At 39.1% G+C, this 24,388-nt stretch overlaps 1 protein-coding gene across 3 annotated transcripts in view; it reads left to right on the top strand.

The window, feature by feature from the left end:
• The window catches only part of LOC120421455 (rho guanine nucleotide exchange factor 11), a 156,593-nt gene that overhangs the window by 60,021 nt on the left and 72,184 nt on the right, over positions 1–24,388 (top strand). For all 3 annotated transcript variants that reach the window (XM_039584666.2, XM_039584667.2, XM_039584668.2), the window contains 5 exons: positions 4,687–5,331; positions 5,403–5,689; positions 5,758–6,056; positions 6,119–6,256; positions 6,336–6,398. In XM_039584666.2, coding sequence (XP_039440600.1) covers positions 4,687–5,331; positions 5,403–5,689; positions 5,758–6,056; positions 6,119–6,256; positions 6,336–6,398 — 1,432 coding nt within the window. The remainder of the gene's footprint in view (positions 1–4,686; positions 5,332–5,402; positions 5,690–5,757; positions 6,057–6,118; positions 6,257–6,335; positions 6,399–24,388) is intronic.

Here is a 24,388-nt window from a genome sequence, read left to right as displayed (position 1 = left end):
AAATGATTGCGATATTCTGGTTCCACCAGGACCAGCGAGTTACCGTTGCATCTTCTGGAAATCGGTTCCTTCAGAGTGGATTCCAAAGTTTCGTTGCATCTTATTTGATGAAACACGGTACATACTTACTGAAGAGCAAGATGTGTTCTGCCACTCCACTACCAACCAGTCTCCATGACGCAGTGGTAAAGATTTATACTTTTATCCAAATTCTCCGTTTGGAAACTCGGTGTATGTGTCTTATAGCTGCTCACGTTAGAGTGTAATGATAATCGGCAAACTGGATGGAAAAGAAACCAAACTTAACGTCAAACATACGAAAATTTCCCCTTTTTTATAAAGTATCGCAAAGCAAAGTGGTTACTTCTGCAATCAAAAATAGGTTGATGACATAAATTTGAGCCAAATTCATGCAGAGGAACCCACCCATCAGCCCACAGGTTTCATGTTTTTAACTATGTATGAAAATTAGTTAAACACAATTCGGTTATTCAATTTTCAATCAAAGTAGGCGTCTTGGGGGGGTCAAACATAGCCCTGGTGCATATTTCAGCCACAGTCGGTGTTTTTAAACGACATCGGTGCAGAGTTGGCAATTTTGAAGAACAAAAAAAAAAACAAAAAAAATATTCAAAAAAACTACAATTTGTTCTACTAAATCTCCAATTAGGTTTTACAGCGTGACGTCACGAGCGCACACGCACACACATTTTCGCTGAGACACACGTGCAAAAAATGTAAACAGTGCAGCCAAGCTGTCAAATTTCTAACCTTAAAAAACGAGTCGGCGTAAAACCTAATTTGCTCCGATTTGTATAACGTCATGATTCGAATTCCCGGACGCTTTGAAACCCGGACACCTCATCTTGTTTTATTAATTATTTGGATATAAGTTTGCATTATGAATGTCAAAACAAAGTTATTTGATGAATTCTAATATCAACTTTCATTCTAAGTTTGTTCGAACGCTGTAGTTAATTCCAAAACAATAAAATAAAATAATGGGTTTACCAAAACTGTGAAACATTTCACTGAAATATTTCGAAGGCGTCCGTAGCACAATGCAGACATTTATGGTATTGATTTCCTTAAATTCTAGCAATTTTTTATATAAAATATCGATTGTTTTACACTTTATTTAAGACCTAAAGAATGCCATTCACTAACATTTCAGTCCAAATTTGTGCGATTCATAAACAAAATCGAGTGTCCGGATTTCAAATCAGCTTTTTTCAGTGTCCGGGTTTAGACGCACAACAAGTCATATTAATTTTAAAATTCTGATGAAAAATTGTTTGAAAAGTCATAGGTATTTTGCATACATTCTCTTAAAACTGACTGTTTATACATGATGTTACATGATTTTTTGCCAGCTATATCAAAAATGATATGCTACTAAGTGTCTGGATTTCGAATCATGACATTATTTTGATCCCCAAAGACGCCTACTTCGGTTCAAAATGTAATACATAAATAAAAATAATCTATTTTCATGCATGGTCAAAATTTTAAAATCCCTTGGCCGATGAGTTCCTCTGGATGGATTTGGCTCAAATTTCGGCCATTGGCATTATTTTGCGGGCAGAATCGAACCCCGAATGTTCAGAACGATCCGTGAGCTTTTGTGCAAAACGTGCTAATTTTTTTCTTTAAACCTTCTAAGGAAGCAAGGAAAATTTCAGCACCGGCAGCGAAAGCAAGCCAGAGAGGGTGAAGAAAAGTCCCAAATAATCACCTTTGTTCTGCTGTTCGTAGAGCAATTTCTTGACCCTTTTTTCTTGGGAGGTGCGTATTGACACTAAACTGTAAGAGCGTTGGCTGGCACCGGTATTGATCAGCATGATTTTTAAGAAGTTGTGAAACGCTCCCAAACAAAAAAATCTCAATATTCTAGACTATAAGAGGGGTGTCTTCTAATATTGGATCTGCATCGAATACAGGCAGACTACGTTTAGATGAAATTCATCTATCAAGATCTATGTATCAACAAGTAGTTAACAACCTCAACCTGACTCAATCATTATGGCTAGTGTACGGTTCGAAACGTCAAGCTACTTGGTATGGCTGGTATTTTCCCATGTTGACTCAGAGGCCTTCATAGTTCAGTTATTTAGTTCCAATCAACTAAATGACGAATAAGACGTTTCATAGCAGCTAATCAAACAGAGTTAAAGTTTTAGTTTGATTTGGAAGACAGGTCGCAAAGAAGCTCATAACAAGTGCCAACAAAGGTGAAAAATGCTTAAAGCTAAGACAAAGCGGCGGTCCTCACTGGCAGGCCGGCCAAATTTTAAGGAATTAAAGTGCGCCTGTAAGAAAGCTGGACAACCAGGCAATTCGAACATCCACGCTCTAGTTTTGGCCGGAAAGCAGCTCGCTAGCCTCCCTGTGGATGTAAGTGTAAAGAAAAAACTTGTTTTAAATGCCGGAATAGTCAAAGAAATTATGGAGCAATTCCAGCTCAAATCAGGAATTTTTCTGGTACTTTTGTACCCGACCCTCTCCGATTTCAATGAAAGTTTTTAGACATGTTATCCTAGGCCTATATAAGCCATTTTTGTGTATATGGAGCCAATAGTACTCGAAAATAACATTTGAGAAGGGCGTAAGGTATTTAAATATTTTTGTATTTTGCAATTTAAAAATTACTGTGTCTCGAAGCCATTGCGTCGTATCAAAAAGTGGTCCAAGACAAACTTGTAGGAAATTGGATGGGCTTTCTGAAAAAAATACACTGAAACAAAAATACACGCCACTTCTATGAGATTTTTTGATTTTTAAGTCTAAAACTTAAATTTAAAGGTGTTGTCACGATTTTTTTTTCGTTCAAAATTTTTGAGGGAATAGCCTAAGATGTTACCAAAAGACTGACGAAAAATGCAAGATGGTATGTCTCTCCTAAAAAAACACAAAAATCATTTACTAAAACTGTTTTTTTGAAAAGTGGTCTTAACGTCAAAATTTTAAAAAACCCACAGTGAGAATCGGTTCTCCAGCCAATTTTACATAAAAGTCTCCATATTGACCATTGTCCTATGTCCAATCCTTGGGAAGATACAGCGGTTTTAAAAATAAAAATGATGAAAAAATGGGTTTTTTGTGGTTTTTGGCAATTTCTATATGACAGACTTGGTTTTTCAGTCTCGTAAATATTTTTACCGGAAAGCTCGTCCAATTTCCCATAAGTTTGCCTTTGACAGCATTTCAATTGGATGTAAGGGCTTACAGTTATAAGCTTAATTACATTGTTAATAACTGAAAAGAGAATATTTTTTTCAGTGTGGTAGAAACCTGGATAATAAATTAGCTTACGTAAATATCAAAACGAGTCAAATCAAAAAGCTGTCAAAGGCAAACTTATGGGAAATTGGACGAGCTTTCCGGTAAAAATATTTACGAGACTGAAAAACCAAGTCTGTCATATAGAAATTGCCAAAAACCACAAAAAACCAATTTTTTCATCATTTTTATTTTTAAAACCGCTGTATCTTCCCAAGGATTGGACATAGGACAATGGTCAATATGGAGACTTTTATGTAAAATTGGCTGGAGAATCGATTCTCACTGTGGGTTTTTTAAAATTTTGACGTTAAGACCACTTTTCAAAAAAACAGTTTTAGTAAATGATTTTTGTGTTTTTTTAGGAGAGACATACCATCTTGCATTTTTCGTCAGTCTTTTGGTAACATCTTAGGCTATTCCCTCAAAAATTTTGAACGAAAAAAAAATCGTGACAACACCTTTAAATTTAAGTTTTAGACTTAAAAATCAAAAATTCTCATAGAAGTGGCGTGTATTTTTGTTTCAGTGTATTTTTTTCAGAAAGCCCATCCAATTTCCTACAAATTTGTCTTGGACCACTTTTTGATACGACGCAATGGCTTCGAGACACAGTAATTTTTAAATTGCAAAATACAAAAATATTTAAATACCTTACGCCCTTCTCAAATGTTATTTTCGAGTACTATTGGCTCCATATACACAAAAATGGCTTATATAGGCCTAGGATAACATGTCTAAAAACTTTCATTGAAATCGGAGAGGGTCGGGTACAAAAGTACCAGAAAAATTCCTGATTTGAGCTGGAATTGCTCTATGATCATATTTTCTTAAGAAATCTTTAAATCTAACAAATTTGTCAATATCGTCAAGGTAAGTAATCTTCCAAGAACCAAATGTTGCGAGCAATCATTCAAATATTTGGAATCTGAAGCCACATATCAAGTAGAATTAGAGATTTGATGATTGGTAGGTTTGCCGGAACATCACCGATATCAACGTGTCCGAAACAAGTAAGAATGCTTCATACTTTTGTTGTCCGGACATCCGGAATTGCTTTTCTAGGAACTAATGCATTTTTGAAGTAACTAACTGCACGTTTTATATGATTGAATTTGTTGTTGCCCGCTTGTACTGCTCGATAGTTTTTCCATGCATGCTTCTTGTACCTCAGTCAGCGAAACCACCCATGCTAACAGCCCCCAATTCAGGACGAATTATTTCTTGTGTGGGGGGTCTCCGATCCCGTGTTCCGTTTTGCAGCACTTTGGGTGTGTTCATTTTTGCGATTTTTGTTTTTCGGTTTTCAACGTGTGTTGTATTTCCGGGGTGGTTACATCTCCAAAAGGGTTGGCGAAGATCTTGTTGTAGAGTTGAGTTTCTAACTTTTTTTTAAATTCTCCGTAGGCTCTCAACGCGACTCCACCGTCGGCGCACATCAACCAGTCGATCAACAAGAAGCACCGCCGGATAGTGTCCTCGCCGGAGAACATCAACGCAAAGGAGTTTGGCGATCATTCGCTGGTGCCGCGCCACCAGAAGACCTCGTCCGACTCGTGGGACAAGCGCTCACAGGACATTTCCCCGCCGGGGACGCCCCCACCGCCCTACCCGTCCGGCTCGTCGATGCTCGGCAGTGGTGTCGGTTTGCACCACGATCACACCACTGCCGGGGACTTGGCAATCGCGAGCGGAGCGCTGAACATGCTGACCACGCAGAACCAGCTGGCGACGGGGGCTTCGGCGGCGTCCACGACGATCATGGCCGCCCAGCCAAACGTCGCCCAGAAGCCGATCATCTCGATGGAGGATGACGAAATCTCCGACCAGGAGAGCTTCATCGAGGAGAACGGACCGTTCCGGTCGCTGTCACAGCTGCTGGAGCCGGCCCACTCGGCACACCTGGCAGTATTTCTTAACTTTGTACTTTCCAACTCGGATCCGTCGCCCCTGCTGTTCTACCTGATCACGTCCCTCTACAAGGAGGGCAGCGTCAAGGACATGCGTAAGTGGGCGTACGAAATCCACTCGACGTTCCTGGTTCCCGGAGCGGTAAGTTCAAGCGAGAAATGCAACTGCTTTAAGGATCTATAATGTCTCAATTTTGTCTTTCCCTCTGGCAGCCCCTGCTCTGGTCCAACGTGGACGAGTCGCTGGCGCGCGAAATCGACGACACTCTGCAGAAGGAGAACGACAAGGTCGAGTTCCTGCGGCGGGTGTTTCTCAGAAGCCGCAACAAGGCCCGCGACTACATCAACATCCAGCTGAAGGAGTTCCAGGTGAAGCGGACGGCGGGCCTCGGAACGATGTACGGTCCAACCGACCAGCAGCTACAGAATGCCAAAGGCGACAAAGTCAAAGAGCAGCGGATAGTTGAGGAGACGTTGTTACCGAAATTACAACAGTATTTGTAAGTAGCAATTTCAACCATTCCTCAAAAGATCATCCTAATCCATACTCATTCTCCCCCCTCTACAGGAAGGAAATCGACGACGGTTCGTCCAAGGAGTGTCCAAAGAAGCAAGCGCTCTGCTCGGCGCTGTCCACCGTGATCCAGCGGTTCTTCGTAACGCGCTCGAACCCCAACAGCCCCGTCGACAAGGTGCACCACTTTGTGAGCCGCGAGAAGAGCTTCAAGAGCCGGCTGATGGCGAAGAACCGCAAGCAGGACATCCTCGGGCACAACCTGCGGCTGCAGCCGTACTTCGAGGTGACCCGCTGCAACCACTGCCAGAACATCCTCTGGGGTGTGAGCCCCCAAGGGTACCACTGTTCGAGTAAGTCCATGTCACAATTCAAACCTAAATCAAAACTCTGACCTAACCTCAAACCCAAACAGATTGCGAGCTCAACATCCACCGGTTGTGTGCGAAAGACCTGAAGGAGGAGTGTCCCGGGCCGGCCCAGCTGAAGAACGCCGAAGGCAGCAAGATTGGGAAGTTTATCGACAAGCTGTCGACGCGGAATCATCATCAAGGTGGGAAGCGAGCGTTTAGCGAGCTGGAATAAAACAACGAGTGAATTGAAAACTAATCCGGTGTTGTTTTCTTTTATAGCTGACAAAACGAGAAAGCATGATGATGATGGCGGTGGAGGCGGTGAGGACGGATTCAGTATCGGTGAGTACAGCTTTGATTTGGATTACCATAATCTTTTTGTGCAATTTGTCAGAAGAACATAATTTAATGTCCCGACAACAACATCAGATGTTTGCCTTCAGTATAAATACCGCAAACAAGTTTGTCAAACTGTCAAAGTGTGAGTTTGTTAGTTTATTTGCGGTAGTGTAATGGCTCCTTAACAGTTAAAAACAAAAAATAGTCAAACCATAACCTTTGAACACGGTATGCAATCAATCGCTTAGTTAGAGCGTAAAAGTTACGTGGGGATACCATTTAGATTTTTCCTAATCCTCATAAAAAGTCTAGCATCAACGTCTTCTTTCTTCCAAAGTCCATTTCTTCCCAGTCATGAAATATTCTAGCAGAATTGGTTCGGCTAGAACCCTGCTAGAATAGTGGAACATTTCTGCTACAATTATCCAGTTCTGTGAAAACTCTGCTAGAATCTTGCCAGAACGCCGTGACTGGGTTGTCCATGATACGCGGTGGAGATGAGAGCGGCAGGCAATAGATTGCTATCATGATGGTGAGAATCTTATGCTTTGTTATTGTTTTTTTAACGTTTGACTGTTTTTTTAACAGTTGAGCAATTCTCTAAAAAAACCGGATATGAATTTTTATTGTATTTTTATATTTGGCTCTAACCCTATGACCAAAGAAGCTATTTTGTGTGATTAGTTCTCTCATACAAGTCTCACTTCCGGCAAATGCGCGCTGTCAAACCAAATGAAATTTCCAAAAAAAATGTCCACGTGGTTTATTGATGGTCTAAAAAGTGTTTTTCAAAAATCGGCAAGATTTTTTTCCGTGTACCTATTTTTCTGAAAAGTCTTCATCAATACCTACAACATTTCTGAAGGCATCAAATTGATCAGAAAATTCATTCAAAACATACAGATATTAGAATATATACGTGTCATTTTTTTATGGACAGCTACCATAACTGTATGAAGACTTGTATGGGTGAACCAATGACAGAAAATGGCTTTTTTGGTCATGGGGAAGGCCCCAACAAAGATTGAGCCAAATTAAAAATACAAAAAAAAAAATGGTCGAAATCGGCCGATTTTGTAGAGAATTGCTTTTCCTTAAGGCTCTATTTTTGATACAGTGAGTGTCTGTTTAGTGTTTAGTGTTTTTTTTAATTTTTCTATAAAATAATATTTTTTTTTTATTTTTTTTTTATTTTTTTTATTTTTTTAAATTTCGCGTTTTTATTCAAATATTGCAAAATGCCACAATTGCAAACACAGAATTTTTGAACCACAGATTAATAAAAAAATGACAACTTCGTTTTTTTAAATAGCAGTTAACGTAAATTACAAATTGAAAACTAAGGAAAAAATTGGCGTGTCGTTACAACTGTTTGACGATTCTTTTCTTCAGTGTTTTGCTGGAATTCGGAAATTTTCAAAGAAAATATCATAATATTTTTACACATTCTGGAAGTACATTAAATTTTCTATAATACCCCGTTCGCACGGGCGAGTTATAGCCGGTTATAACGAAAAGGTTTTAAGTTAAAACCAAGTTATATCCAAACCGTTCGCACGGGCCCGAGAGGTTTTAACGGTTTTAACTATTTTGACAGACTACAGCAGGCTGTGATCATTTAGTGTTTTCAAATATTTTCGATTTTTTACGGTGATGCGGAATTTGACCATTGTTGGCACTCTGTCCGGTAAGGGCCGGGTTTTTTTGGCCTTTTTTCGCTTCTGGATTTGGGCAGGATGGCAGGTATTTTAAAATCAAATTTTAATCCTATTTTCAGGGTATGATCAGCTTTCGAAAAATTGTTCCTGACCGCCGGAGATATTTCGGGTTTCCGGAGGTGATTTTGAGGTGCTTTTTGCTGATTGAACTGCTTGAAAACACGAATTAAATGTTAAGTTTATATACTTTGAAAGCTTGTTTGAGAAGCCTAGAACTTTATAAAAACCAATCACAACATCTATTTTGCCAGTTATAAAATTATCGCACTGTTTACTAGCCCATAGAATGTGTCTTATACAGTTTGTTTTTCCATTTTCGTAAAACAAACACTCTTTAAATGGGATTTTAATTGAATCCTCCTTGTGATTGGTCAATTCACCGTATGCCGTAAAAAATCAAATCAAAGGAGATTGGGCAAATTTGTATGGGAGCTGGTCCAAGGATGTACACGAACGGGACCCACTTTTTTCGAAAGATCTCGCCGAGACATGAAAAAAAGTCTTCTGGACCAACTCTCTAAACCCCGGGGTTCAAAAGTTACATGCTGTTGAAGTTTGAGCATTTTGAGTAAAAATATACAAATTCAAATTCAAATTCGGTTTTATTGGTGAATAATCAAGATACAATAAGTTCTTTTTTGATACAAAACAGAGTTTTGGAGTTCCTTTCAGCTGTGTGTTACATCATAATCCATTTTGGAACAGTTATTGCTTGTAAATAAAGGTGTTACCAAGAGTAAGAAAAATTAAAAAAAAAACTTACTAAACTTGCTAGGCAAAGGGGATAGAAATAGAGAAAGCTTAAAACTAGATCACAGTTTTTTATCCTTTATAGATGTGCTTAATCATTAATTCCCCGAGGGCTAGAAATTGCTCCGCCTTGTTACGGCAGCTCCGAAACCGCGTCATCATCTCCCCCGCGAGAGCAAAGAACTCCGGCAGGGTAAAGAGATCTTCCCCGGTGACTTCTTGCTGGGCCGCATTGCCGCTACCGGCCGCGACCACGCTGGCAAACGATCGCCCCCAGCCAGGAGGGATCGCTGGGTTGTCCGCTGGAACCGTACGCTGGCCAGCTGCAGGAACGGCTGCACTCGTACTTCGTTGAGGAGGGTGGGACGCTGCTGCTTTCTTCTTCCTCTTTTCCTGCTCCTCGAGGTAGGACCTGCGCGCGACGCATCCGCGGTAATTACCGGTATGGTTACCGCCGCAGTTCGCGCACTTTACGCGCGGCTTGGTTTGTTCTGCGTTTTCCCCCAAGTCCGCCTTTCGTGGCAGTGCGCACACCTCCGAGAGGTGTGACTCACCGCACTTTACGCAGCGGGGCTGGAGGTTGCAGTTCCGCGAGCCGTGGCCGAATTTCTGGCAACGGTGACATTGCGCTGCGTCCGTCGGATTTTTGGAGTAAAACCGCCAGTTTACCCAAAAACCGTCCAACGCCTTAGTCCGCCGCAGGTCTTGAATCTTGACGGTGCCGCGGTCGAAGTACAACAGGTACAGTGTGTGTGTACCTGTGACTGTTGTCTTCCGCGAGAGGACTTTTATGTCTCGCGGCGTTATTCCGGCACCCGAGAGGTGCTCCTTGAGGACGGAGGTCGGGCGGTCTTGGTACCCCTGCAAGACAATCTTTACAGCGGTCTTCTGCGCGGGGTCAAATGTGTAGAATTTGAAGTTTTTACGCTTAAATTTCTCCACAACAAGGTCGAAGTTCTTTTGGTCAAATGTGAACACTTGCACTGACGCTTTACCTATTTTGAGGCAGTACACGAGGCCTTCTAGCTGCTCGTCAACATCGTCCGCCAACGTGTCCAAAACAAAAATTGGTGGTGGTCGTCGTTCCTTTGGAGTAATTACTTTTTTTGGCGTCGGCACTTTTTTCCGTGCACGACCATCGTCGTTGGTAGTGCTACCGTCGGTGTTGTTGTAGCTGCTTTCCTCGTCACTCAGCCTCGCGAACTTGTTACTGGTGGGAATGTTGGCGGATGTTGAAGCGCCATCAGTCGACGGATTGCCGGAAGTAGCTGAACGGAGCCTAATAGGGCTGCGATCCTGGACGCGGTAATTAGCGTGTAGTAACTTGGGGTCGAATCCTTTGGCGCTCACACTCCCCGGCGCGATGGCGGTCGACGCGGCGTTGGTTTGTTTACCTTTTTGCACACGGCCGGTAGACGAACTTCGCGGGTTTTTCGAGGCCGCACTCGAACTGCCACGGCCACGGCCGGCCCTTGGCATGCTGTTGGAGCAAACTCGCGGCTAATCACGGTAAATTACGGCGAAAATTTTCGAAAAAACGATGGAGCACTGAGCACTTGACTGCTGCTTGCACTCGTGCGTACACGGAGGTGATTTAAGTAAAAATATACAAAACATCGTATTTTTGCTATTTCTAAAATCATTTATAAAATCTCTGTTTCATTATGGATTTCGATTTTCTTGACTTCATTCGACGCGTATCAGCAAAAACTATAAATTCTGATATGTCTTAGCATGATGGAGACATGATTTCTCTTGTTTTTATCCGTTTGAACCCTTTGTGCAAGAGGCATCGCATAGAAACAAGTCGAAACTTCAAGGTTTTGAAACCGGATCCGACCAAGACTGCTTCAGTGAGTATGGAAGGCTTCAGTGCAATGTTGTAGCAACATATTGGGATGGTCTGAGTCAGGGATGCCAGATACACAGATTTGTCTGTGTTTCACAGACATTTGAGCTCGTGTCAGACATTTTTTGAAGTGCACAGACTTTTTAAAAACTTCATTAAATTGTTATTTTGTAAAAATATCAATCGAAAATTATTTCGTTAGTCTTCAAATGCTTAAAAACACATTTTTGATGGATTTCTATGACTGTAAATTGATATATTTGAATTTTAGACAAAGGCACAGACATACACAGACTTTTTCACAGACATTTTAAAAAATCATGTGGCATCCCTGGTCTGAGTCATCCGAGAACTCCTTGGAGTTAAGACCGGTGAGTCTACCGCCGTTACAAGCAAGATGTCTGCGGTTTTTGACCACGGATCATACCCGCATGGCTTCAGTGAGTATGGTAGACTATTATGCTGATGTGTTGGAGTGTCTTGGGTTCTCCTAGGATTCCATGGAGTTAAGATCTGTGGGTCTACTACCGTAACAAGCAAAATGTCGACTGGTTTTGACAACGGAACATACCCGCATAGCTTCAGTGAGTGTGGTAGACTACCTTGCTAATGTGTTAGGATGTCCTGGGTCATCCAAGGACTCCTTGGAGTTAAGATATTTGGGTCACTGTAACAAGAAAAAGGTCATAACTCCAGGGAGTCCTGGGATGACCAAAGACATCCCAACACATTAATAAAGCAGTCTACCATATTGACTTAAGCTATGCGGGTATGTTCCGGGGTCAAAAACCATCGACCTCTTGCTTGTTACGGCTGTAGCCCCACAGATCATAACTCCAGGGAGTCCTTGGATGACCCAGGACATCCTAACACATTAGCAAAGTAGTCTACCACACTCACTGAAGCTATGCGGGTATGTTCCGTTGTCAAAACCAGTCGACATTTTGCTTGTTACGGTAGTAGACCCACAGATCTTAACTCCAGGGAGTCCTAGGAGAACCCAGGACACTCCAACACATCAGCATAATAGTCTTCCATACTCACTGAAGCCATGCGGGTATGATCCGTGGTCAAAAACTGCCGACATCTTGCTTGTTTACGGCGGTAGACTCACCGGTCTTAACTCCAAGGAGTTCTCGGATGACTCAGACCACCCCAATATGTTGCTACAACATCGCACTGAAGCCTTCCATACTCACTGAAGCAGTCTAGGTTGGATCCGGTTTCAAAACCTTGAAGTTTCGACTTGTTTCTATGGGATGCCTCTTGCATAAACGGTTCAAACGGATAAAAACAAGAGAAATCATGTTTCAATCATGCTAAGACATATCAGAATTTATAGTTTTTGCTGATACGTGTCGAATGAAGTCAAGAAAATCGAAATCCATAATGAAACAGAGATTTTATAAATGATTTTAGAAATAGCAAAAATACGATGTTTTGTATATTTTTACTCAAAATGCTCAAACTTCAACAGCATGTAACTTTTGAACCCCGGGGTTTAGAGAGTCGGTCCAGAAGACTTTTTTCATGTCTCGGCGAGATCTTTCGAAAAAAGTTGGTCCCGTTCGTGTACATCCTTGGACCAAATTCGCCCATTCTCCTTTAAAAGCTATATATTTACGATACACAGCACTCATTTCCTTTGAAAAAAAAAATCGTGCCGTAAATGCAATATTAAAGCTTTGTGATCGGTGCCTTCCTCACTCCTGATCATGAATAGGTTACACAAAAGATTCCTTTTTTTATCCAATTCATTAACTTTTTGTAAACCAACTTTGCCAACCAAACCAAAATTACATCCAGATATAGGAGAGGGATCCGGTTTCGAAAAGGAACCCAAATATGACTTGAGTGGTCAAAACTTGAAACAGGATTTTCAGATCTTTAAAGTTCTAGACTTCCGTAGTAACATTTCAATAGGGCGAATCTGCATTTGTAAACAAGCAGTCTATCCATTTCGCTCAAGTGACAGTTCATGTCAAGTAAGAGGGGGATAGACTGCTTGTGCACAAACGCAAATTCGCCCTATTGAAATGTTACTACGGACTTGTTGGAAGCTATCCATACACAAAATGAAGACTTTAGAGTGGTTGGCGATTGTTTGCCATTTCGAATGAACCTTATAGAGAGTTCATGCTCATTGATAAATTTGAACTAAAGTCACTCGATGAATGCTTCATTTAAACACAAATACTGTATCAAACTCGTCGTTTGTGTACGTTGCGCACAATTCTTACACACAACCGAAAAACGCGGCTTTGCGCATGCTTTCTGTGCACTGAAAATAAATTAAAATACTCTCATATTTTCCGTTCAAGTTTAAAGTGCGAAAATCCTCTCAAGTGGCCCGCTCAAATTTTCACAACCAGTGATGAGTGTGCGATTTTTCCCTTTCAGTCTGTGTGTGTGTGAGAGCAAACTTTCGAGAGTGGAAATTAAGCAAAAAAAATGGGGAAAACAAATGTCTCACACACGCATTCCATTCGTCACTCACGTCCCGCTTGAGACGCTGCCAAAGAGAGACATTTTTGGAGGAAATTTTCCATCACCAACAGAGTGACAGTGAGATGCGCCAAGCGTGGGAGACGAGATGCCGTGTGTGACATTGAAGAAAAGTGCGATGAGTGGTTTGCGAAATTCACTGGAAAATTTAGGGACAAAATGTTCGCCCACCGGGTTGGGAAATATTTGTGGATTGACTTAAAGGAGGCATGTTTTTTTTTTCAATATATATATTTTTGAGTAAAACTTATTTAACTCACTCGAAATCAAAATAAAGAAGCAACACCTGTTAGATTTCGTGAAATGTTGTTCTAATAGTTATCTTTGGCTCCTGATTTCAAATTTTAATTCGTTATTCGATTATTTTTGATGTCCTATTAGTAGGTGAAAAGCATTTAATAATTTTAAATTCAATTCTTAAACTTTTGCCTTCCTCACTGAGGTAAGGCTATAATCCTGCTCTAAAAATGAACTTTGTATAAAAACATCGTAGACCCACCTTCATGTATACATATCGACTCAGAATCGAAAACTGAACAAATGTCTGTGTGTATGTGTGTGTGTATGTGTGTGTGTATGTGTGTGTGTATGTGTGTGTGTATGTGTGTGTATGTATGTATGTGACCAACAAACTAGCTCATGTTTCTCGGCACTGGCTGAACCGATTTGACCCGAACTTGTTGCATTCGACTTGGTTTAGGGTCCCATAGATCGAGTATTATACAGATTGAAGTTTCAATAAGTAGTTCAAAAGTTATGTATAAAAATGTGTTTTCATATATATCCGGATCTCACTTAAATGTATGTAAACTATGTCCAGATCCACTATCCGACCCATCGTTGGTTAGGTTATCAAAAGACCTTTCCATCGAGTTCAAAACATAGAAGATCTGGCAACCCTGTCTCGAGATATGGCCACTTAAGTGATATTTATGTTCTTTTTTAATCCAGATCTAAAAAATAGATGAAATTTGTGTACAGCCATTGATGGTAATGAGTGAGGAAGGCTTCAACCACATAGGTGGATTAAGTTAGTTTTTCTTCAAGCTTTCCTACAGCATGGTTGCATACTAGCCTGTCCCATTTTGAGGCCATGTCGAGGAATTCTAGGTGCTGACTTCTTTAATGATAAGTTATAATGTTAGGAACAATGTTTTCTTCGACAAAAAAGTAGTAAAATACTTTCTCGCAGTATAGTTTTTATTTCCACTGAATTTGAATCTGGAATCTAATTTCAAGTTAACAGTGATGATTTGGAGCTACGCCCTTTTGGAATGCTATTTGTGAGTATTAGATGCAATTTAAATTGCTAGCAACTTCGGTCATATCTCAGTTTTCGTTTCACTTTGATTGATATTTAACTCACAGAACTCTTTATGTTTAACGTTTTTTCACGTTCACGTTTAGCATGTTCGGGTTTATTCATAAATCATTTGGGTCTCGTGGCGCAGGGGTAGCGGCTTCGGCTGCCGATCCCGATGATGCTATGAGACGCGGGTTCGATTCCCGCCTTATCCACTGAGCTTCTATCGGATGGTGAAGTTAAAACGTCGGTCCCGGTTTCTCCTGTCTCGTCAGAGGCGCTGGAGCAGAAATCCCACGTTAGAGGAAGGCCATGCCCCGGGGGGCGTAGTGCCAATAGTTTCGTTTTCGTTTGAATTTTAGTAAATTTTCGTACCGCTATTTTTTTTTTCAAATCTTACATTTTAAAAACTACTGTTTGCAAGTCATTTTTTGCGATGCGATTATTATGTGCAAAAAATGCAATGTCGCATAAAAAGGTGCAAATTTTCACATTTTTTTTAACAAAACCATTCCAAATTCTACATCTAACGTATTCTGTTTTACTTTGAGTCTGACGGACTATCTTCTTCAACACGGTAAAAAGTCATAGTTATTGCATAGGGGAATGTGTGATAGGGCATTTTAACCATTAGTGGATCCCCTAGTAGAGCCGACGCGCATTTGTCTCAATTTTTCGATATTTTAAGCATTTTTTCATAACCCTTTGTACAAAATAATGAAATCTGAAGTCTTTTGAACAATTTTGACTATTTGTTTCATCAGTTATTTGTTTTTGAGCAGAAAAATAGCCATTTGAAAATAAAGTGTTTATTGCCTGTTATGGACCCCCTTTTCCGAGTCCATAATCCGATTGTGGACCCGGGTCCACTATAGCAAAGCTGTTATTTTTATACCAAATTTAACCGATATTTGGTGTTTTGATGAATGGTGGAGGTCTTATCATAGATATAATGAATAAAAGATGGATTTTCCATCATAAACAAATATGTTTTGTTAACAAATTTGGCTTAAACAACAAAACACCTAACAGACATTTAAACACATTTATTTCCGAAAAAGACCAAAGAAAACGTTTCACAAACAACTGTAAACATTAAAAAGATTAAAAAAAGTAATTTTGATGCACATTTTTTCATATTAATTACATAAATAGTTGACCGAAACAAAACAATAGATTTGTTTACAATTGCTGATAAAACTACGCATGTTTTTTTTTCAAAACATGTTTTGTTATTGATTTATTATTATAAAATATCATTTAAAACTTTAAATAAGATGCTTCAGCTAAATACAATTAACGATAGTTTTTTTTGTTAATTATAAATTTGATACTTTTAACATGAAAACAGCTATATTTATACTCATTCTTGAAAAAATATGCAATTAGGTTGATTACAACAAGCATTTAAGGTTAAATGAACAGGGGTCCACTTTTGGAAAAGTTAGGATTTTCATTGTCCTATATTGGACCCCCTAATTTTTGCTTGATAATGAGCAGTTCTTCGCTTTTTTTTAGTATAGTTACTTAAACTTACCTTATTTCGACTTACTGGAGTTAAATAACCAGTCAAAAATGATTGGATAGTTAATTCAATCACAAAATAGTAATGCTTTTTGCCTTCATCACCTTACTGAGGAAAGGCTATATAATCACTCGAAAAATGAACTTCTTAATTCGACCTCGTAGACCTACCTTCACGTATACCTATCGACTCAGAATCAAATTCTGAGCAAATGTCTGTGTGTGTGTATGTCTGTAAGTCCGTGCACCGAAAAAAATGCACTCGATTATCTCCGGACTGGCTGAACCGATTTGGGCCATTCTGGTCTCATTCGATCCGTCTTAGGGTCCCACAAGACCTACATTAACTATTATGAAGTGTTGTTAAGTATTTCAAAAGTTATGCTAATAAAACGATTCTGGCTTAAGTTTGAAAGATTGTAAAAAGGGTGGTTTTTGTAAGAAAACCCGTCTGATCGTACATTTTTAAAAAGGTATTTGAAAGACCTTTCTAATGAGCTTAAAACATTGAAGATCTGATAACCCTATCAAAAGTTATGAGCACTTTAGTGTCATTTGTACACATTTTAGAGGCCGGATCTCAAATATGTTGATGAAAAAGTTGTCCGGATCTATCATGCGACCCATCGTTGGATAGGTAATCAAAAGAACTTTCCAACAAACCCAAAAGATTGAAGATCTGATAACCCTATCAAAAGTTATGAGCACTTTAGTGTCATTTGTACACATTTTAGAGGCCGGATCTCAAATATGTTGATGAAAAAGTTGTCCGGATCTATCATGCGACCCATCGTTGGATAGGTAATCAAAAGACCTTTCCAACAAGCCCAAAAGATTGAAGATCTGAGAACTCTATCAAAAGTTATGAGCACCTATGTGTCGTTTGAACACATTTTAGAGGCCGGATCTCTCTCTTGATGAAAAAGTTGTCCGGATCTATCCTGCGACCCATCGTTGGATAGGTAATCAAAAGACCTTTGCAACAAGCCCAAAAGATTGAAGATCTGAGAACACTATCAAAAGTTATGAGCACCTAAGTGTCGTTTGTACACATTTCAGAGGCCGGATCTCAAATATGTTGATGAAAAAGTTGTCCGGATCTATCCGGAGATCTGGCTCCCGAGATTTTGTTGATTTGAAACTCCCGGGAAAAATGAACAGATATATTTTTTTACTGCCTTAAGGCTTTAAAAACTTAACTATTGAAAGTGAACAATTTTCATGAAACAGCCCCGTAGGTGTTGTTCTAATATTACGTCCAATGATTTTTGGGATTCTCGACCCCATACTCCATGTAGATATGTTGTAAGAAGTAAAATTTAGATAAAATTTGTAGGTTTGACATTCTTACTACAGAATGAAACAAATATGTACATAATTGTGAGGAAGGCACCAACCACCATCGGTGGATTAAGTAACGTTTTTTGTTGTGAAAATGCTAGTGGCCATGGCTGATTTCAGATGTCGAACTCAAAACACATATTTTGGCAAAAAGGACAATTCAATGTCAGTCAACATTGTTTTAAAAGATGCTGAACATGCCAAATAATAGGTTTGCAGACAAAAACACGCTTGAAATCGGGATTTTATTGATTTTTTCATCAAAAATCCTTCAGAGGGTCCACTATAGGAAAGGGGTCCACTAATGGATAACGTACCATATTACCTAAAAAAATTGTAAACTTTACATTCTTTCATTTGCAATTCAACATGTTCCACATTATTGAGCTAAAATTTTATTAAAAAAAAATAAAACATTCAATTTTTCAACCATTTATAATGAAACTTTTTTACTATGTAGATAAAGTTATAATTTATTAAATTCTCAGCCCTTTTTCTCACTTCTAGATGGAGCAATTATGTATTTACTTTATTGCTCTAGAAAATTACTTCAGGTGTCTAAATGGCACTTGAATTTTTCTACGAGCAATGTAGAGACAAAAGTGGCAATCGAAGAAGTTTAAGACTCCGATAGTGTCAATTGTTCTGTAAATATTTTGGTGTATTGCTCATATATGCACAGTTGTCCTATGTGAATTTTCTAGAATTTTCGCGTTAGCTTGACCAATTTATTTCTTTTATCAACAAAATCCACGTTTTGATTTTTTGCAAAGCTTAAACAAGTATGAATATTTAAACTGAAATATTTGTTTTTTTCATCATTTAATTTGCATATACCAAAAGGTAAACTTTACGAACTCGCCACTAACAATTTCAGGTTCAATATCGGAATATGTATGTGTGCGCGCGCAAATTAATAAAAACCAGTCCTGGCGCTTGGCACCAGCGTAGAGTCGTACTACCACCAAAACTACATGTGTTCGACGCCGTGTAGTTGCACCCTTGACCTTCTCTCCCGTCCAATTTCGTTATGGTTTCGTTTACATTTGCTCTTTTTGCACTCTTGCCCGAGCACTGACTGCGGTTCTTCGGTGCACCACGGCGGGCGATGACAGCTTTTTAGTGGAAAGTAAAAAGTGAATTTAAGAACCGAACGCGATTTTCACTTAGTGCGGGAGAGACCTTTCGGAACCGTTTTCCGGTGTGAACTTGGTAATCCTTGGCAATGTCTGACCTAACAGAACTTTAAAAAATAGGTTTTTGTTTCGAAAGAGGCTCAATTTATTTATATTTGAAACCAAAAAAAAAGTTTTAACGAGGCGTTTGAGGGTTGAAAAAGACACATGAATCCCATAAACAAGGTTTGAGTAAAAATACAAAACGTGACACACCGCACACAATGTTTTGATTACGTCATCGTTCATTCTGAGGAATCTGTGATCTGACGTGTAATCAATCTCTAACCCAAGGCGATGGGACTGTCATCTCGTGTTTAATCACCGGCTAAACGGTTTGCAATTGCTTAGCGCTATCGATCGGAATGATGTGTTTAGTAAGCTACAACGTTGGCAGTGTTGAGTAAACATTATAATTATCTTTTAGTAATCTTTTCAATAATTTTATTACAGGTTATAAATAATTAAAAGTTGAACTCAAATAAAAATTGAAATTTGAAATATTAAAGCCATTACTATTTTGCTGTTCAAAATTGTCCACTACTTTGTAAGGTGAAACCAACGTCCAAAACATTTAGGCCCAGTCAAAATTTGTCTTCAAATTTATTGGCCGTCAAAATTCCGCCTGTTAGGGCCTAACTACCTGGAACAAACAACAACTCGGAGTAATTTTTGCTGCGCGCGCGTGCACCCATTAAGATCAGTTTTGTTTTGGTTTCGATCTTCGCTGAATCGCGATCTAACGACACACACATGTTGCTGACAGACCACCAAGTTGGGTGGGATGAGAACTGTACAAGTAACAACACCAAGTGTGATTGGCGTCATTTTTTCGCACTTAGTGCACGATGATTTTGTGGCGCTTGAGCCGAACATACCAACTTGTTGAGCTTGGAGTGGAGTTGTCTATTTTTTTGTTTTGTTCGTGCTTATAAAAAAAAATCCGAAAAAGTTTGTTTGCCAATCCCAAGAAGCCCAAAAAGAAAAGTTGGGCAAATTGCCAAATTTTAGCAATCCTTAGAAAATGAATCAATTTCTAAAGAATTCTGTTGAACTGAGCGACCATGACTAGCGGATATATGCTCTTCAGGCTATTCTATTAAGGAGAGCTCGTATTGAGCGTTATGTCTCTCTCGTCTTTATAGGGTGACAACAGGAAACGGGATTTTACAAACCGATTTGCTTTACAGTTTTGAAACCTTTATAAACATTAAACATTTTCTTAACTTTTTGGCTTTTTTCGAATTACAAACATAAATTATAATAAGAGAACTCAATTTTGTTTCATTCAATTCAATTTACTGTTTTGCCTTCCTCACCTTACTGAGGAAAGGCTATAAAATCACTCGAAAAATAAACTTCTTAATTCGACCTCGTAGACCCACCTTCACGTATACCTATCGACTCAGAATCATGTTCTGAGCAAATGTCTGTGTGGGTGTGTGTAGGTGGGTGGACAAAAAAATGTCACTAGATTATCTCCGGACTGGATGAACGGATTGTGACCGTATTAGTCTCATTCGATCCGTCTTGGGGTCCCATAGGTCTCTATTTAAAATCAGCAAGTTTAGTTAAGTACTTCAAAAGTTATGCTAAAAAAACGATTTTGGCGTATGTCCGGAAGATTGTAAAAAGGGTGGTTTTTGCAAGAAACCCTATCATGTTATACATTTTCAGAAATGTTTTAAAAAGACCTTTCCAGTGAGCCCAAAACATTGAAGATCTGACAATCCTATCAAAAGTTATTAGCACTTAAGTGTTATTTATACACTTTTTGGAGGCCGGATCTCAGGTATTTCAGTAAAAATGATGTCCGGGTCCATCATACATCCCATCGTTAGTTAGATAATCAAAAGACCTTTCAAATGAGCCTAAAACATCAAGGATTTGACAACCCTATAAAAAGTTATTAGCACTTAAGTGTTATTTATACACTTTTTGGAGGCCGGATCTCAGGTATTTCAGTAAAAATTATGTCCGGGTCCATCATGCGACCCATCGTTAGTTAGATAATTGAAAGACCTTTCAAATGAGCATAAAACATCAAGGATCTGACAACCGTATAAAAAGTTATTAGCACTTAAGTGTTATTTATACACTTTTTGGAGGCCGGATCTCAGATATTTCAGTAAAAATTATGTCCGGGTCCATCATGCGACCCATCGTTAGTTAGATAATTGAAAGACCTTTCAAATGAGCATAAAACATCAAGGATCTGACAACCCTATAAAAAGTTATTAGCACTTAAGTGTTATTTATACACTTTTTGGAGGCCGGATCTCAGATATTTCAGTAAAAATTATGTCCGGGTCCATCATGCGACCCATCGTTAGTTAGATAATTGAAAGACCTTTCAAATGAGCATAAAACATCAAGGATCTGACAACCCTATCAAAAGTTATTGGCACTTAAGTGTTATTTATATACTTTCTGGAGGCCGGATCTGAGATGTTGTGATAAAAATATTGTCTGAATCTTCCATGTAAACTTTCGTTGGATAGGTTTTTTTTTAATCAGACCTTGCCGATGAGCCAGAAAAATTGTCTGCGAACCCTATCAAAATAAATCAGTAATAAAATTGATTTGTTAAACATGTTAAGGGAATGTTGCTATTTTTACTGAATGTATTGACTTTATGATTGTGAGGAAGGCACCAACCACCTAAAGGTGGATTAAGTATCGTTTTTATTGAAATCATCAGTTCGTCTGAAAATTTCATGTCAAGGCTTATTTCAGATAATATTAATTTTGGAAACATTCACAACTGGGAATAGATCTTGTTTATTTGTTGGGCAACAAAAATTTGGATATTATGGAATGAAATCAAACCATTATTTTTCTGGTAAGTTTTTGAACCAACAATTGTTGTTATATCATTTGAGAATAAAGTACCCCTTTACGCCAACTCAGAACTGAGTTTTTTTTTACGTTTTTGTTTACCATACCAAGTTGGATGAAAATTTAATTGGTATCATTAAATGTCTAAAATAAGAATGTGCAAGAAAAATTAGGTTAATTTGTTTAAAAGTGAAGTTGAAAATTTACAGAGCACTAGACCTACCATGTACGCAAGAGGTTTAAATATTTTATTTTAAAATTAAAATATCCAAACAACTTTTATTGCAATGAAAATTCTTTTAACCAAGGTTTTTAAGCTGAATCATTAACATCATTAAAAAGACTACTTCCAATTATATAAAAAGTGCCCAAACAATACACACATATTTAGAAAATTTAAAAACTTTGAGTTGCGATTTCATAAAAATGGCATTTCAAGTGAAGAATCAGATTTTCAAGGTAAATTCATTGCTTATCTTTTTATTCATGTAGATCTTACCAAAAGATGCGCAAGGATCTGGCCTACACGTCAATGATGTTGAAAATAAACGCTTCAGTGGCCAAAATGCCTCAAAGAATGACATTTTTGCAAAAAAATCTTTTTTTACTGGTTAAATCCCATTTAAATTTCAAATGCAAAGCGCCAGCTCCTGTTACGTCCAGTCAAGCTCATATTTTGGATTTGGGCTTAGTATGCCCACCGGAACAAACCCTTGAATGCCCGCCAAAAAGTCATTTTTGTTACATCCTACTATTCTATACAATTTTATTGCTAAATATTAATCAAAACCAGGATCAGAACAATTTTTGATAAATTTCAAATTTCTCGGGAAATAAGTTGAAAATTTCCCGTTTTCCGGGAATTTTGTAACCCCGGGAATCTGGACGCTCAAAACTTTGTACATACTCTCTTATAGGCAGTAAAGCCGTTGCAAAACATCTCCAAAATTGAAGGTTTTTGAAGAACAAAAACTGGGCTATCGACAGAAAACCATAAATAAACTATTCGCTAAAATATTTAGAAAATTTCTTTCCAAAGCCAATTTTATTTCAAGTTTTTGTTCCCACCCTCCAAAATCTCCATAAAAATACAAAAAATAAGTATTGCCTTTTGTAAAATATTTGAAATACATTGTAAAACGTTTATTTTTGCATTTGTAAGTCAAATAAGAACTCAAATGGCTCAAGAACTCGAATTTGATAAAATTATCTTAAGAAATGGGATCTAAGTGGTCTCTCGAGCAAAAAAAGCCCATATGGTCGCCGTCGTGCTAACTTGTCGTACGTGCATTCTGGGCCAAATTGAGTTAAGAACGCGATTTTGTGCAGCTCACAATGCCTCAGCTTTTGATCTTCATAGATCCCCAAAATTCGATTTCAATCCTGAAATATTCAAAGAAATCCGAAAAAAACTCCGTGCATTTTTGTCACTTTACATATGGAAGTATAGTTTCAATCTTGTTGTGCTATCTTGTCTCTCCCTGCAAATTGATGTAAGTGGCTGGCCAAAGGGATTTCAGGTCAGAACGCGTTTGACCCACGTACAAGTTAGACTACCGTAAACATTTGCAATAACTCGGGACTCCAGCAACCAACTTCAACCAAACTTCGGGAAAATGCATATAATGGTCAGCCAAACAAAACGTGTTTGTTATTGTTTACATTGCGTGCTTTCGTTTTTGTTTTTTCAAGGTCAAACATTAAAACGCGTTTTTCTGGCGGGTGCGACAAGATATATTTGTATTTGTGTAAACAACCCCTGAAAAATGTCAAAACTCCGTTTAAAAAAATTCACGTCCTCTGTGGGTGGCGCTCAATCGACGATCAACCTACTATTGAAACGCATCCCGAGTTGTCACCCTCCTGCTCGAGTACTTCACGACACCCTGAGCGTGTGCGCGGCAAGGTCTCTCCGCTAAGTCAACAACCAGCCAGCGCGCAACGAGACATCTCCTCGGCGAGGTTCAACCGTCGTGCCGCGGCATTCTCGCGCGCAGTACCAATGTTCCGCGAGAGTCGCGCAGAGGTGCACAACGAGTTCCGTTCGTGTCACGACGTCGTGCGCGCGCGTTACCGTCCCGGGGAGCGGATTTGGGAATATTTTGAGGGAGGAAGAAAACGGGGTGAAAAGTGAGTTTGTGTGTTTGTGGAATTTCGCCTTGCGAATGTTTGGCGAATAGTTATTTCTCGTGAATTTGGGAAAATACAAGGAAAAGAGGTGGTTAAATTGTGTGATTTGTCTTGTTGAAAAAATCTAGAAATTCTAGAATGACGTGCCGTGACATGAAACCTGCGCTCAGCAATTAAAATCAATTGCGAGGATGTGTTCTTGAGATAGTTGTCGTGTGTGTCCCTCCACTATCACCTACACCCGTAATTGCTGGGTGTAGAGCCGCCGCCGTGACAAAAACCAGCAGAAGCAATAAAAAAAAGCAAGACCGCGAAAAAAAGGTCAATCTAGTGCAATGTGGTGGAAAAATTGCTCTCATCAGTAACGCAAATTTATGTTGGATGCTTAACCGCCACCGACCGTCGCAACTCCGCCTCGACCCCCCTCCTCGGCGATCCCCTATCATCGGCCACTTATGAATGAACCGATCCAAGCTGTTCTCCCAAGTGTTGCTCATTTGTCGGTGTGTCCGTGACGCACGTGTGTATGTTTGTTCGCTGACGCCAGCCAACCAGCACACTTCAAGAATACTTTGGCGTATTTTTTTTGGGGGAATTCGGAGAAGAAAACGATGCCCGAACAGCATGTGAAAAAGAATTATTTGCACAGACTATCAGATGTGGATGCCAAATTAAAAAAAAAATGGTTTACAAGCATTTTTGAGTTGAGAGTAAACAAAGTGAAGACAAAAAGTAATACAAAACACACTAAATCAACACTGGAAGCAGCAAAACTAGAAAAAGAAACACAAATTATTTAAATTTGATACAAACACCCCTTTACACGGAGCTCACACACACTACAATATGTTTGTTTGTCC

Source organism: Culex pipiens, chromosome 2, assembly GCF_016801865.2.
Source record: "Culex pipiens pallens isolate TS chromosome 2, TS_CPP_V2, whole genome shotgun sequence".
Lineage (NCBI taxonomy): Eukaryota > Metazoa > Arthropoda > Insecta > Diptera > Culicidae > Culex > Culex pipiens.
Note: the sequence above shows the minus strand (reverse complement) of the source record. Positions and strands in the feature narration are given on the sequence as shown.